This window comes from Sorex araneus, chromosome 4 (assembly GCF_027595985.1).
Source record: "Sorex araneus isolate mSorAra2 chromosome 4, mSorAra2.pri, whole genome shotgun sequence".
NCBI lineage: Eukaryota > Metazoa > Chordata > Mammalia > Eulipotyphla > Soricidae > Sorex > Sorex araneus.
In genome coordinates, this window is record NC_073305.1 from 66,892,084 (window position 1) to 66,906,856 (window position 14,773).

Consider the following 14,773-nt stretch of genomic DNA (forward strand, 5'->3'; position numbering starts at 1 on the left):
GTGTATCTACCTCAAGAAGCGATTCCAGGGGAAGAAAATGTAAAGTAACTGACCCCAAGTCTTCTCTAACAACTGGTTAATGGCTTTGGGCATTTGACTAAACTTTTTGTTTTATTATTTAATTTTTTTATTTAGGTGGTGGTCAGGTCTCCTTGGCTTAACATTAGAGTTACCCTCCCCCATTTTTTTTTCTAATTGTGATAATGATAGGAATAATAAAGTGGCGGGACAAGGAATAAACAATATGAGAAAAACAATTGGAAAACATATTCTCTCCTCCTTCCTGCCTGATATGTGGCATCTGGTGAGCTGGTGACAGCACCAGGCCACTTGATCTCTTAGGCAACAGGCCCAGCTTTTAGCAGTGGTTAAGCAGGGGATCAGAAGTCTGAACACCGAGGATCAGGTTTTTTTTAGGTTACTTTTTTGCTTTTCGGGCCACATCTGGTGATACCCAGGGGTTAGTCCTGGTGGTGCTTGGGTACCACATGGAGTGCTAGAGATCAAGCCCAGGTCGGCTCCATGAAACACAAGTGCCTTCCCTGCTGTCCCATCACTCCAGGCCAACTGAATTTGACCACTTTAGTAAATTTGATCGTTTTTAAAACTATGAGTTAATATCCACTCACGTATCCACAAGTATTTCCAAGCCTTCTCAGGTGTCAGACTTTAAACTGGGTTCTGCGTGTTAAGCAGCAAAGCGAACTGGTGCCAAGTGCTGTTCTCTGACACACTGGCCAGTGAAGAGGCCGGCCATCAAACAGGTTCCCCAAGACACAGCTCGGTTTCAGACTGAGCTGAGTGCCACAAATACAGGAAACCAGAATAATGTGACGGGGGAGAGTTGTTACTTTAGGGGAGTCAGGAAATGGCGATTTGAGGAAGTGACATTTCATTCAAGAGAGGAGTGATCAGTAGTCAGCCTTGGAAAGACCTGGGGAAAGAATATTCCAGAAAAGCGGCCAATACGAGCAAGGCCCAGGGGCTAGAACATGTGTTGTGGAAGAGTGGTTGCACCAGCTCTGCTGCAGAAGCAGTGGACCTTTGCTGTTTGTCATCCTGGGTATCGTAAGGTATGTGGAAGCACATCACAAAAAAGAGTGTGACCCCTAGTGAGCACTGCAACTAAAAAAAAAGTGCCAGTGGCATGGGTAGGAAGTATGACTTCTGGTGTGCATGCACATGTGTGAGCTCTATGGCCAAGACTGTGAGAACCACACCTGACACTCAGTCCCCAGTGAGTACCATAGAATAAACTGTGTGAGCACCACAGCCAGGCATGTGTATGCAACCCTTGGTCATCACAACATCAACAACAAAGGGAAGGAAGAAAGGGGGTAGAAAAATATAAAGAGAACAAATAAAAAATGTGCTATACTTTATTTTTTTTGAACATACTCTTTTTTTTTTTGGCTTTTTGGGGTCACACCCGGCGATGCAGAGGGGTTACTCCTGGCTCATACACTCAGGAATTACTCCTGGCAGTGCTTGGGGGACCATACAGGATGCTGGGAATCGAACCTAGGTCAGCTGCATGCCAGGCAAACTCCCTACCCGCTGTGCTATCACTCCAGCCCCTATAATCATACTCTTGAGAAACCTCTCCAGGCATTTTTCCACCTGATGTCCTTCTCCTCCATTAAATTTTAACACCACATATATTATGATGCAGAGCTCAACTCTGGAGGCTCACAAATTATCATAATAGCAAAGGTCATTTTTGTGGGGATTGTTTGCCCCTCAAAGACCAAATTTTATTTTCCTTGTAGAGTTTAGTCACAGCATTTTTTTTTTTTTTTTTTTTTGCTTTTTGGGTCACACCCAGCGATGCTCAGGGGTTATTCCTGGCTTTGCACTCAGGAATTACTCCTGGCGGTGCTTGGGGGACCATATGGGATGCCGGGGATCGAACCCAGGTCGGCTGCGTGCAAGGCAAATGCCCTACCCGCTGTGCTATCGCTCCGGCCCCTAGTCACAGCATTTTTAAGACACAGCATTGAGAAGCTTAAGCAAAACAGCAATAATGTTATTGGGGCTTGATAACCGAAAGGGAGAGTGCAGGGGACAAGGTCAGATTGTTGAGGAGGAACTACTGGTGGTTCTCAAAGTGTGGTCCTTGGGCCGGCGCAGCACCAACCGGAGCTTGTTAGGAACGTGAAGCATGTCAGCCCTCCATGTCTCAGCAGGCTCTCCAGGTCTGAAACTTTGAACACCACTAGGCTTTGTCACGTACTGCACCACGGCCCAGAGCAGTGAACACAGTTTCAATCCAATGCTGCAGAAGAAGGCTACTGAAGTCTTTAGGGACAGAAAAGACATGATGTGGGAGTGTCTGAAAAGAGTCAATAACAACCCAGAAGTTTTTTTCCATTGGTCCTCATGCGGAAAATGAGATACAAATATGATAAATTCCATCAATTTGTTTTGATGATTAAATGACTGAATATCTACACATAGTAGGGGCTAGAGCGATAGTACAGTGGGTAGGGTGTTTGCCTTGCATGCGGCTGACCCGAGTTCAAATCCCAGCATCCCATATGGTCTCCTGAGCACTGCCGGGAGTAATTCCTGAATTCAGAGCCAGGAGTAACCCCTGTGCATCACCGTGTGTAACCCAAAAGGCCAAAAAAAAAAAAAAAAACCCACAAAAAACCCAAAAACCTACACACAGTAACAGTGGGTAAACCTTGCACTCGGCTAACCTGAGTTCAATTCCTCCACCCCTCCGCCCGGCAAGCTACCGAGAGTATCTCGCCCCCACAGCAGTGCCTGGAAAGCTACCCATGGCGTATTCGATATGCCAAAAACAGTAACAACAAGTCTCATCATGGAGACCTTACTGGTGCCCGCTCGAGCAAATCGATGAGCAAGGGGATGACAGTGACAGTGACAGTGATTATTTTGTCTCTCGGTACTCTCTTGTGTCTTCTAACATTCTACTGATTAGTATCAAAACACAGGCTCCCCATTCCCTTCAGATATCTCAAATTGATGACGATGCTACCAATTCAGCTGAGGGTTATCTCTGAGGGCTGGGATGGTTTATAAGGCTGTTTCAGTTTCTGGGGGAAGGTTCACTGTGTTCTACTTAACTGTTGGCCTAGAAAAAGAAACTTAATGGAGACTCTGCATTTTATACTGTTTCGTTACTAACTTTGTACATCTTCTAATCTCTAAATGGGAAGTGTATGCACAGGGAGAAATACAGTTCAGGGTTAAGTACGGACTTTGGCATGGGGAAGCCTGGATGGCCGGTGGAGCCTTGGACAAATCACTTAAACCCTTCCAACTGATTTCGTTATCACAAAATAATGTGGCTAGTCCTTTTGGAAAACTGTATGGATGCTTCTCAAGAAATTAGAAATTGAACTCCCATTTGACCAGAAATAATACTTCTGGGAATATATCCCGAGATGCAAAAAAGTATAGTAGAAATGACATCTGCATTTTTATGTTCATTGCAGCACTGTTTACAATAGCCAGAATCTGGAAAAAAAAGAGTGCCCAAGAACAGATGACTGGTTGAAGAAATGCTGGTACATCTACATGATGGAATACTATGCAGCTGTTAGAAAAGATGAAGTCATAAAATCTGCATATAGGTGGATCAACATGGAAAGTATCATGTTAAGTGAAATGAGTCAGAAAGAGGGACATACATAGTAAGATTGCACTCATTTGTGAAATATAAAGTAACAGAATGGGAGACTACTAACACCCAAGAACAGTAGAGATAAGTACCAGGAGGATTACTTCACAGCCTAGAAGCCAGCCTCACATGCTGAGAGAAAAGGCAGCTCAGACAGAGAAGGGACCACCAAGTAAAGGGTGGTAGGAGGGCCTGCTCAGGATGGGAGATGGGGGCTGAAGGTAGACTATAGACTGAACATGATGGCCACTTAATACCTCTATTGCAAACCACAACACCCAAAAGAGAGAGAGAGCAAAATGAAATGCCTTGCCACAGAGGCAGGGTAGGGTGGAGGGGATGGGGTGGGGATGGTGGGAAGGATGCTGGGACCACTGGTGGTGGAAAATGGGCAGTGGTGGAGGGATGGGTACTAGATCATTGTACAACTGAAATGCAAGTGTGAAAGTTTGTAAGTCTGTAACTATACCTCACAGTGATTCACCAATAAAATTTTTTAAAAAAATGTGGCTAATAACAGTTTCTACTTCATGAGGTCAAAGCTGAGAAAAGAGAAAGCATAGGATGCTCCCAGCCCAGTGCCCATGGCTTCGTGGTCACCATGACAGTGTGACATTATAACTTGAACAGGCCACAGGAACAGGGTGGCCACAGCAACCTTTAAGGACAATGAAATTCTTCAGATTTCTGAAAAGGCAGAAACCATTTTGGCTTGAAAAAAAAAAGTATCACATTATCAGACAAAAAGCGAATATCCAAGATATGAAGAACTTCACAAACTCAACAAGGAGACAAACAACCCCATCAAAAATTGGGGAGAGGATGAGGCCAATGCAATACTAAGCAGGCGTGATGCTTGCCTTGCATGAGGCCAATCTGGGCTCCATCCATGGCATCCCATATGTGGTCTCCAAGCCCGCCAGAAGTGACATCTGAGTTCAGAGCCAGGAATAAGTCCTGAGCACTGCTGGGTGTGACACACAAAACAAAACAAAAATGTAGAGAGGAGTTAAACAGACACTTTCTCAAAGAAGATAGATATGTATATGGAAAAGTGGTAATCACCACTGATTATTAGGGAAATGCAAATCAAGCAAGATAAGCTATCACCATTATCAGTTAGGGTAGTTCATATCAATCAGTGCTGTCAGGAATAAAAGGAAAAAGGAACATTACTCACTATGGGTGGAATCACTGTCTGGTTTAGCCTTCATTTATGAACAACAGTATGGAAACTTTTAGAAAAATATTTTAAAAGAACTTACAGAGGATCTAGCAATACAATACCTCTTTGAGGCACTTACCCCAAACACAAAACATCAATTTGTAAAAATATATGTACAGCAGTTCAATTAGAATAGCCAAAATATGGAAACTAACAAATATTCAATAACAGATGAGTGGATAAAGAGAATAATGGAATACTATTAAACTTCGAGGAAAGATAAAATCTTGCACTTGACATCAACTTGGATGAAAGTTGCTACACTAAGTGAAGTGTGTCAGAAGGAGAAAGACAAACAAGGGATGATCTCACTTTATGCATCTGTGGAATATAAAGAAGTAAAACAAAAGAATAGAAGATGCCCAAGAGAAACAAACCTTGAGCTATTGCCTACAGAGCTGAGAAGTGAAGACTTAGACAAATCACTTAACCCCTTCAACTGATTTTAAATTGCTCAATGGTGTGGGGCAGAAATCTAGGAAGATGGTGGAGGGACTACTGGATTTCTGTTGGTAGGTGAGTATAATAAAAAATATTAATGTAATTGTACACAAAGAGTTCTCAACAACCAAAAAAAAAAAATCAGTGGGACAGGCCGATGACAGAAAAGAATCCCTAAGCAGGTTTTTCTATACACAAACCCATCTAACTTAGTCATGCTCAGGAGAAACTCACCTTCAGGTTTTCATGTCTTAGACACGAGAACGTCTGGAGGGTCGTCTTCCTGCACAAGGCCTTAGTTTCAGAGCTGGATTCGAAGCTCTCCTCTCTTACACAGCTGTGTAGCCTGGCTCTTCTCTTTCCCTGAGCTCGGCTTCTTCTCCCCCACTCCGCTCTAGTCACAGGGTCCTTCTCGGGTCCTTCCTCTCTGATTTCCTTCCCTCCTTTAAGCAGGGGTGTGGAAACTGCCTCATCCAATCGAGTCTTAAAAATTTGCTTGAAAGTCATTTTCTCATGGAAGAAATAGTGTAGAGGTTAGGAGTGAAAACTCTGGCGGCAGATTGCCTGGAGCTTTGAATCCTGATAGATAGGTTGCTAGTGGCATGACTCTGGGCAAGTGACCTCATCTCTTTGTTACTGGGTTTCCTGATATGATTAATGGAAATAATCCTGCTGCCTGGCCCTGAAATTTAAGTGAGCTGATGCTCATTGAAGATGGAGAACAGCTCTGGTCTTCATAACTCTTATTATGAGGCAGTTTGTTCTTTAGTTCTTTAAACCACTCTTTTGCAACAATTTTTCACAATTGTAATTAAATAATGATGTGCTTTGTTATTTAATAATGACTGCCTCTGAGGGATATATTTGTCTTCTTTACCATTACATCTTTTGCCTGTAGCACTACCTTGCAAAGGTAACCACTGAAAGAGAAATTGGAGTTGCTAGCTCCAATTTTTAAAAACTTGGAAAGCAACCTATAAAAACATCTTTCCTAAAATTTGTTTTCAAAGTATCACTGGTTGGGAAGCAACTGTTTCAAAAAGATGTGGCAGAACAAGGTTCATGCATATTGGACCTGCATATTTGTTCTAAGAAAGAGGGGTGCTTGCATCACGTGGTAGGGATGTGCATGGTTACCATGAACAACCTCTAATTGTTCCAATTCAAGTCTAGTGGTTACTGAAACATCCCTACAGAATTTCAGATGAATCCCCTAGAGCCAGATCCCTATCTATAATGGTGAACAGAGCAATTACTTTCAGGTCCCACAAGATTGACCTTACCCTCATCTCAACAGAAGACCAAGTACCAAGAGGAATCCTGCCTCCTCTGCACCCTGGTTGTTGCTAAAGGTATGACTTATTCTTGGAGGAGCAGTATAAATAGTCACAGAAGGAGAGTAGTAGCACTTGCATGGAACTTCTAACTACCAGCTAGGAAGCCCAACGTCAGTTCCTGTGGTCTAGCAGACCAAAGGAAGGTTAGGTGTTTACGTTCCCCGAAAATTTGTTTTTTGGGCTTCACACATAGAGGTCAACTATTTTCTACCCATTCCTTTGAAAGACATATTTCTAATTCAATCAAGATTGTACTTTTAGTTCTTGGTGCTGGGAATCAAACTCGTGATTTTACACATGTAAGGTATGTGCCCTACTACTGAGCCGCATCCCTAGTCTCAAGATCTATAATTCTTTTTTTTTTTAAATTTTATTGAATCACCATGGGATAGTTACAAGCTTTCATGTTTGGGTTACAATCACACAATAATCAAACACCCCTCCCTCCACCAGTGCACATTCCCCACCACCGATATCCCAGGTATACCCCCCCCCACCCTTTCCCGCCCTCCCCCCCGCCTCCATGGCAGACAATATTCCCCATACTCTCTCTCTACTTTTGGGTATTATGGCTTGCAACACAGACACTGAGAGGTCACCATGTTTGGTCCATTATCTACTTTCAGCATGCATCTCCCATCCCAACTTATTCCTCCAGCCATCATTTTCTTAGTAAGATCTATAATTCTTAAGCTGGAATACACAGGCTCTCAAAAACCTGCTAATGAGGTTAGAAGGGCTGGCAAATCCTGCCTGAGTATAAGAAAAATTTGTTAGTGAGACTATTCCCGGGAAAAATTGCTGCGATTTTCTTCACATTTGTATTGTATCCAGAATCTTAAAATACCTTAAAAACTTAATTGGGTTTCTATAAAGATGAGCACTTGAATTGGGGAAATACCTCGGAGGGCTAGTCTTGCATAAGAGAGGCTGGGGTTTGATTTGTGTCATTGTGTAGTGACTGAGCACCAAAGGGAATAACCACTGGGCACATAGCAAGGAATAGCCCTTGAAAAATTCCAGGTGTGACCCCCAAACAGAACAACAAAACAAAGACTGAAACAAAATGAAAAGATGAACACTTGACCTCAAGCCCAGTACTGAAAACTGCAATAGGTATACCGTAATTACTTACCTGTGAACTTGCACCCAGTGGTATCCAGACAAATGTCTACAGGGCCTGTAATCTCGTGTGTCCCCACTTATGGAAGCTAGTGTATATCCTGACATGGAATGATTTAGGAAGAACCAACTGCAGGGCTATGAATAACTGGATTATATTTATCTGATCATGGACCCTGAAACAGAATTCCTGTTCATTACTTGTATATTCAATTATCTGGCAATGTCTACAGATTTTCATGACACCAATTATCTTGATTTGCTATACTTGGGAAAGATGTCTGACAACATATTAAATAATAGTAACTATTTATTAGGCCCATCTTCAGTGCCAGAGGCAAGCTCTCATCCCCTCAACAATTCCATAAGGTAATTTTAATGATTCCTATCAGTAGAGAGGAGTGTTACTCAGTTTACAAGTGGCAAAGCCGAGTTTACACGTGAACATGGGAAGCACTCTACCCTCATCTCCTCACTCTCTCTGTCTTACCGAGAGGCCGCCAAAAATTAAGCCTTTACAATGGACTTACAATTACTCAATTGCAATCAAAATATATCCTTGATGGCTTTATCCTTTGACCTCGACATAATACTAATTAAATTCCCCTACTCACAACTACTTTATGTCAACAGCTTTTACAAGCTCATTGCTTGGAATGATTTAGGTTATTCCATTAACTCCCTTAGTGCCAGGGATTGAACCCAGATTGACTGCATTCAAACCCGTGCCCAGGATCTGTGTGTGGACTTGTTAAAGAGTTTGGAATCTAAGGAGCAGTGTAAATTTTAGTTTTAGAGCTGCATCCATTCTTACAGGTCCTGAGTTCTTGCTAGAGAGCGTCTCTGTGTCTGACTCCAGGCAGCAGTGTAGCATTGTAGCACTGTCGTCCCATTGTTCATCAATTTGCTCAAATGGGCACTAGTAACATCTCCATTGTGAGACTTGTTGTTACTGTTTTGGGCATATCAATATGCCACGGGTAGCTTGCCAGCAGTTTTAGTAATTTCTCCACTTCTACCTTTGCCCTACTAAGTTAGCGCCAACCTTACACTGCTACTGGCTCTATGGCATTCAAACATGGCAGTTCATTCCCTGAATTCCTCTGTAGGAGAAAAGGCATATATTCATGGACAGAAAGAAAGGAGAGAAACAAAAGAGGAATAGAGGAATGGAAGGTGAAGGAAAAAAGCAGAGAGAGAGAGAAACAGCTCCAGTTTACTGGTAATAGAAAACTAGTGGCAAACAGCATTTTGAGGCTGAAAGCAGTCTTAGTAATAGTTTAAATTCTTGACTCATAAAGGTGGATACTGTGGCGTGGACAGGAAATATTAACTGTCAAGTCATAAAACTTGTCAGTAAAGAGCAGTTAAGTCCTGCACTGTCTAAACATCCACACTATACAGTCTATCAGAAACAGATTTTCTATTATGGAAGGTATGGTTTTGGCTAATCCTGTTCTTGATCAGAAAAACTGAATATAAAAGTTAATGGGAAGTAGTATCAAGCCCAATCTTTAAGGAACAAGTAGAAACTTTGCTGACTTCCTCATTTTAGCTTCAGACAGAAGAACCCAGGAAAAAAATAAACAAAGTGAACGGAAGTGAAAAGAGCATTACAGCTCCATCTGCAAAGCTCTCCTTAAAAAAAAAGAAAAAACCCTAAGATAAACAGTGTCCATATTTTCCTTTTCATACATTGCTTTTATGGGAATGATAAACCCTTAAACCCTGACAGATTACATTAACGGGTATTAATGTATAATTTACCTAGTCTCAGACTTATCTTTCCAGCTTAGACAGATTATTTCATTTATTTATTTATTTTAAATTGCTGGGTCACATCCAGGGTACCCAGGGGTTCCTCTTAGTTCTGTGCTCAGGTTAATCCTGAGTGATGCTCAGTGGATCATGTGATGTCAGCGATCAAACGAGGGTTGGCTGCATGCAAGACAAATGTCCCAACCCCATTCTACCTCTCTGGCCCTAAGACTCTTTCATTAACAATTTCAAGATTAAATAGTCTTAACTGAAACTTCAGAGATTCCACTTCAGGGAAAAACAAAAGTCTCCTACTTGAACTATAATCGTGAGATAGGTCTCTAAGAAGAGCGCTCAAATATTTCAGCTTCTCACAATACTTTCTGTGCAAAGATAAAGAATTTTAGGAGTTTTGTTTTGGGGCATATCCAGCAGTGCTCAGGGCTTACTTCTGGTTTTGTGCTCAGTTATCACTCCTGACAATGCTCAGGGGATCATAGGAAATGCCAAGGATTGAACCCAGGTTGACTGCATTCAAGTGTAAACTCTTGCCTACTACCTCTCGGGGTCAGGATGGTTTTTTTTTTATCCTACTTACTACAGCTTGTGACTAGGGTCAGGACAGCTGCTGATTCTTGGGGAGGGAGAGGGTCTCTCGTACACCTGCCCACTGGTTTCTTGCCAACAGATGGATGTGGTGCTTACAAAGAAGTGGAATCTCATTTGAGATGTAATGCCCATATTTCTATTCCCAGATATAAATGTGTGCACGAGGGTCCAAAGAGATAGCACAGTGGGTAGGGCGCTTGTCTCGCATGCACCTGACCCAGTTCAATCCCTGGATCCCTATGTTCCCCACGCACTGCCAGCAGTGATTCCTGAGTGCAGAACCAGAAGTAACCCCTGAGTATCATGGGGTAAAACCCCTCCCCACTAAAATACCAACAACAACACCACAAAGCAACAACAGAAAAGAAATTGTGCATGAAAAGAAACCTCATCAAATGCAGGGATGCTGAGAATTAGTCAGAGTAACTGGCTGATCTCAGATACAGCACGAAGTATGAAATCCAAACTCAGGAACCCAGATTTAAAACTGGGCCCTGCCCTGATTAGAATATGAGGTGTTAGGAACATTCCTACAGGTTTCTGGATTTTTATAGCATCAGTAACAGGAGACTGGACAAAATGATTTATATGGTTCCCTTTGGGTCAAATATTCCATGGCATAAGTGTGTTTAACAATCATGGCTCAGGGATAAGTCTCAGCATGTGTGGCCCCACCAAGCACCCCTACCCCTAATATCCCATGGACAAAACACATGCCCTTGGAATGAATCTGGTCTGTTTGAAAATATCTATTTTGTTTGGGGCTGGAGTGATAGCACAGCGGGTAGGGCGGGCATTTGCCTTGCACGTGGCCGACCCGGGTTTGAATCCCAGCATCCCATATGGTCCCCTGAGCACCGCCAGGGGTGATTCCTGAGTGCACAGCCAGGAGTAATCCCTGTGCATCGCCAGGTGCGACCAAAAAAATGCAAAAAAAAAAAAAAAAGAAAATATCTATTTTGTCTTGTTTCTTTTTATTTGTTTGTTTTGGGGTCACCTGACAAGAGTCTCGGGGCTTACTCCTGGCTCTGTACTCAGGGATCCCTCCTGGGGCTCAAAGGACTGTATTGGATGCTGGGGACCAAACCTAAGTGCAAGACAAGCTCTTAATCCACTGCACTGTTACTCCAGTCCCATGGAAATATCTTTTGTAAGGCTCCTCTAAGTGGGGTGGTGTCTCATTCCTGCAAGGGCTAACATAGAAAATGATCTTACTGGTAATGAGATTTTATGGCCTTAATCTAAAACAACATGCATGATATTATAACTGAAGGCCCAAGGTTATCCTAAAATTGCATGGACTTCATTTGAAAATAACTGCATTTTTTTCCTCTTTTTTATTCATTTGTTTTCTGGGATGCCTGACAGTGTTTAGCAGTAACTGGTCCTGGCTTTGTTCTCAGGGCTGACTCCTGATAGTGCCTGGGGGACCATATATGATTCCAGGATCCAACCTAAGGTGGCTTCATGCAAGCCTTTAATCCTTATATTATCTCTCAGGTTCTGCTCCTTTTCTACTCTTTCAGATCATTAGATACCTTTAGACACGATTGACTTCGAGATAATTGGTTCATTTCTGTACTACTCTATTGTGTTATGCCACGGCAAAGGGGTGCTAGCCTAGTCCCTATTGTGATACATTTATTTCCTTGCCTTTTCTTTTTTCTCTCCAATCCTACCACTTCCTCCAGAGACTTCCTTCTATACCCAGGAGCTTTGCAGCCCGCTGGATGAGACAATTTCCTTTGTTTTCTGAAGTCTACCCAGATTCGCCTCCCTTCCTCCATTTCCAACATCTACCTATCAAAAGGAAAATAATGGACACACGGACTTGGATTTGATGAGTTTACCATAACCACATTTCAAGGGAAGGGGAAAAATAATTAAGCTTCCCTTTAATTAGGATGTAGGACTTCCTCTGATGAATCATAAATGTTTTGTTAATTTATAGCCATATCCCAAAACTACTTCTCCAAGTTCGACCTGAGCTGCTGAACTTGGCTGCCTAGAATCTTCACGGACACCAGATTTGCAAGAGGAGAGGAGGAGCAGAAATCAATTCCCTTGATTCTCTCTCGAGGAGGAACAGGGTCTGATATGAAAACGTACTTTTTTGAGAAGCTACTTATGAGTTCTAATCCCTCACAGGGTATTTGCTACCACAAAAATAAAGACCCCAATCAAAGTACGCTGGGGAGATTTAACAACCGCAAATCCAAAAGCGGGTTTATGCTGCTCACAGAGAGCCCGCCCTCACACCGTTCTTTCTACATCCATAAAGAAGCGTGCATCTTTAAATTTGAAAAAAAAAAATAGAGAGAAAAGAAACAAAAGAAAAAGGGTAGTAGTAGGTGGGGGAGCAGAGAGATAAAATGACACATTTAAAAAATAATACCAAAAATCTGAAGTAAAGACAAGAAGTGAATCTTTCTGGACATTTAAGGCTGCAGAGAGGGCATTTAAAAGGACAGGAACCTCTCCCTTAACTCCCGACTCCAACTCCCACTCCCAAAAATGGTAAGGGTCATCTCCACTTGGAAAACAAACTGAAGCACATTAAAGTAACGCTTTGGGAAAAAAACTACTCTTCAGAAAGAGCAAATGATACAGATTTCTTGTTGTCTCCTGAAAACTGGGTTTTGAAATATTAGTAATTAGGTTAGGAGAATCTACCAAGACTTTGCTAAGAAATGCCAGTAAGCACTCAGGAAGCAGAAGTGCATAATCTGTAGTTAGAAATTAGAAGAGAAATTGTTCTTACCTCCAAACCATGATCGCGGCTCATTTAAAAGGATTGATGAGAATGTGCAGGACAAAGGACATGTGTAGTAAGTACTTGGGTGAGTATGTGTGTGCTCTCCAAATACAAGCTGGTGGAAGTAGGGACCTAAAACCCCCGGACGCCTTCCGCTGCCCTATAATCGCAAGGAAATGACAGTACCGTTTGTTGCTTTGATTAGAAACAAAAGCCTTTCAACATGAGTCAGGAAAGCAATGGGAGGGGGAAAAAATAACAAACCCAAACGTGTGCTCTTTCTTTTAGCCACCTAGAGTCTCTCTTCATTACATGTTTAAATGTGTTTAAAACACAAGAAACAATGCTGTTTACGATTTTTTAACCTTCACTGATAATGCATGGTCAGGTTGAAGAGTTATTCAGAGATGAACTATACTCTCTAGAAATCCAAACTTCAATGTGGGTTTTTCAGTGTGTAAATTTTCCAAACAAGTTGGAGAACTTTGTGAAGACAAACAGCAATAATATTTAACTCAACTTCGATATTCTCAAATAGTTCATGTCAACAGCTTTTACTCTCCAAGAGAAACTCAGAGTTCATGGGACAACCTTAATAAGTTTGATCAGCTTCATTGATGTTTGTTACAAACAGCTAAACTGTCAGATTTCCTTAAAAAAGTTCTTCATTACTTGTATGGAACAAAATCAATACTACTAAAATTACTCAAAGAACAGGGAATAGCCAACAAAACATTATAAAACAGAGAGAAAAATATACAGGGAAGGACAATAATTGACTTGTTTTTTAAATAGTCGAGTAAGAACTTATGATATTTTGCCTTATTTCTGCCACCTGCATAAAGAACTTTTTGGAATTTTGTCGGGGCTGGAGTGATAGCATAGCATACGGTAGGGCATTTGCCTTGCACTCGGCCAAACCGGGTTTGATTCCCAGCATCCCTGAGCACCGCCAGGAGTAATTCCTGAGTGCAGAGCCAGGAGTAACCCCTGTGCATTGTTGGGCATACCCAACAATGACCCCCCCCGCCCCCCAAAAAAAAACTTCTTGGAATTCCGTGCCAATTGTGGTATGCTAAGAACACGAGTTTCAGATAAATTTTATGTTTTATTTTAGGGCCATCCTTGGTGTTGTTCAGGGCTTAGTCTGTGATAAGGATCATTTCTGGTGGGTTCAGAGGACCATAATAGATGCCATGGATTGAACTCAGGTTGGATGCATGCAAGATAAGATAGTACCCACTGTACTATCATGCTGACCCCTAAACTCACTGTTTTGAAGCTATATGTTCTTGGGAAAGTGACCTTACTGCTCTACGACTCTTTGTTCTGATTAAAATAGAGATAAAAATCCTTATCTCATAAGGAGTGTTAGAGAATTGAATGAGATAAGCATGCAAAGAACAAAAACTCTGCCTGGCACATAGGCTTTGAAAGGCCTGGTGAAGGCTGACAGACCAAATACAAGGGTGGGACAATGCCACATCAGGACTGTGGGAGAACACAAGAGTATGAACACAGAAAACACCAGGAAAGAAAATGGCCAAAGGGGGCTGGAGCAATAGCACAGCGGGTAGGGCGTTTGCCATGCATGCGCTGACCTGGGTTCAATTCCCCAAGCACCGCCAGGGGTGATTCCTGAGTGCAGAGCCCGGACTATGAGCATCACCACCTGTGACCCAAAAAGGAAAAAAAAAAGGCCAAAGATGGAGAACCCAAGTTTCCCTCCTCCAACTATTACAGCAAATCTTCACCAAAACTTAGATTAGAGAAATGGGCCTAAAACCCTGAAGAACAAAGACTCAATAGCATGGGACAAAAATAAGCACCTTAAGTGAACAGAAAGAAACCAAAGAGGTTTTCCCACAAGAAAGAAA

At 42.2% G+C, this 14,773-nt stretch overlaps 1 protein-coding gene across 3 annotated transcripts in view; it reads right to left on the reverse strand.

The window, feature by feature from the left end:
- Positions 1–14,773, reverse strand: part of FRMD4B (FERM domain containing 4B) — a 240,204-nt gene that overhangs the window by 194,701 nt on the left and 30,730 nt on the right. The window contains exon 1 of one of the 3 annotated variants that reach the window (XM_055136461.1): positions 12,903–12,994. The exons of 1 other annotated variant lie outside the window; for it this stretch is intronic. In XM_055136461.1, the coding sequence (XP_054992436.1) occupies positions 12,903–12,926 (24 nt within the window). In that variant the 5' untranslated portion in view covers positions 12,927–12,994. Of the gene's footprint in view, positions 1–5,549; positions 5,673–12,902; positions 12,995–14,773 lie in introns of those variants that run through there. One more of the 3 variants, XM_055136462.1, reaches the window with a different exon arrangement.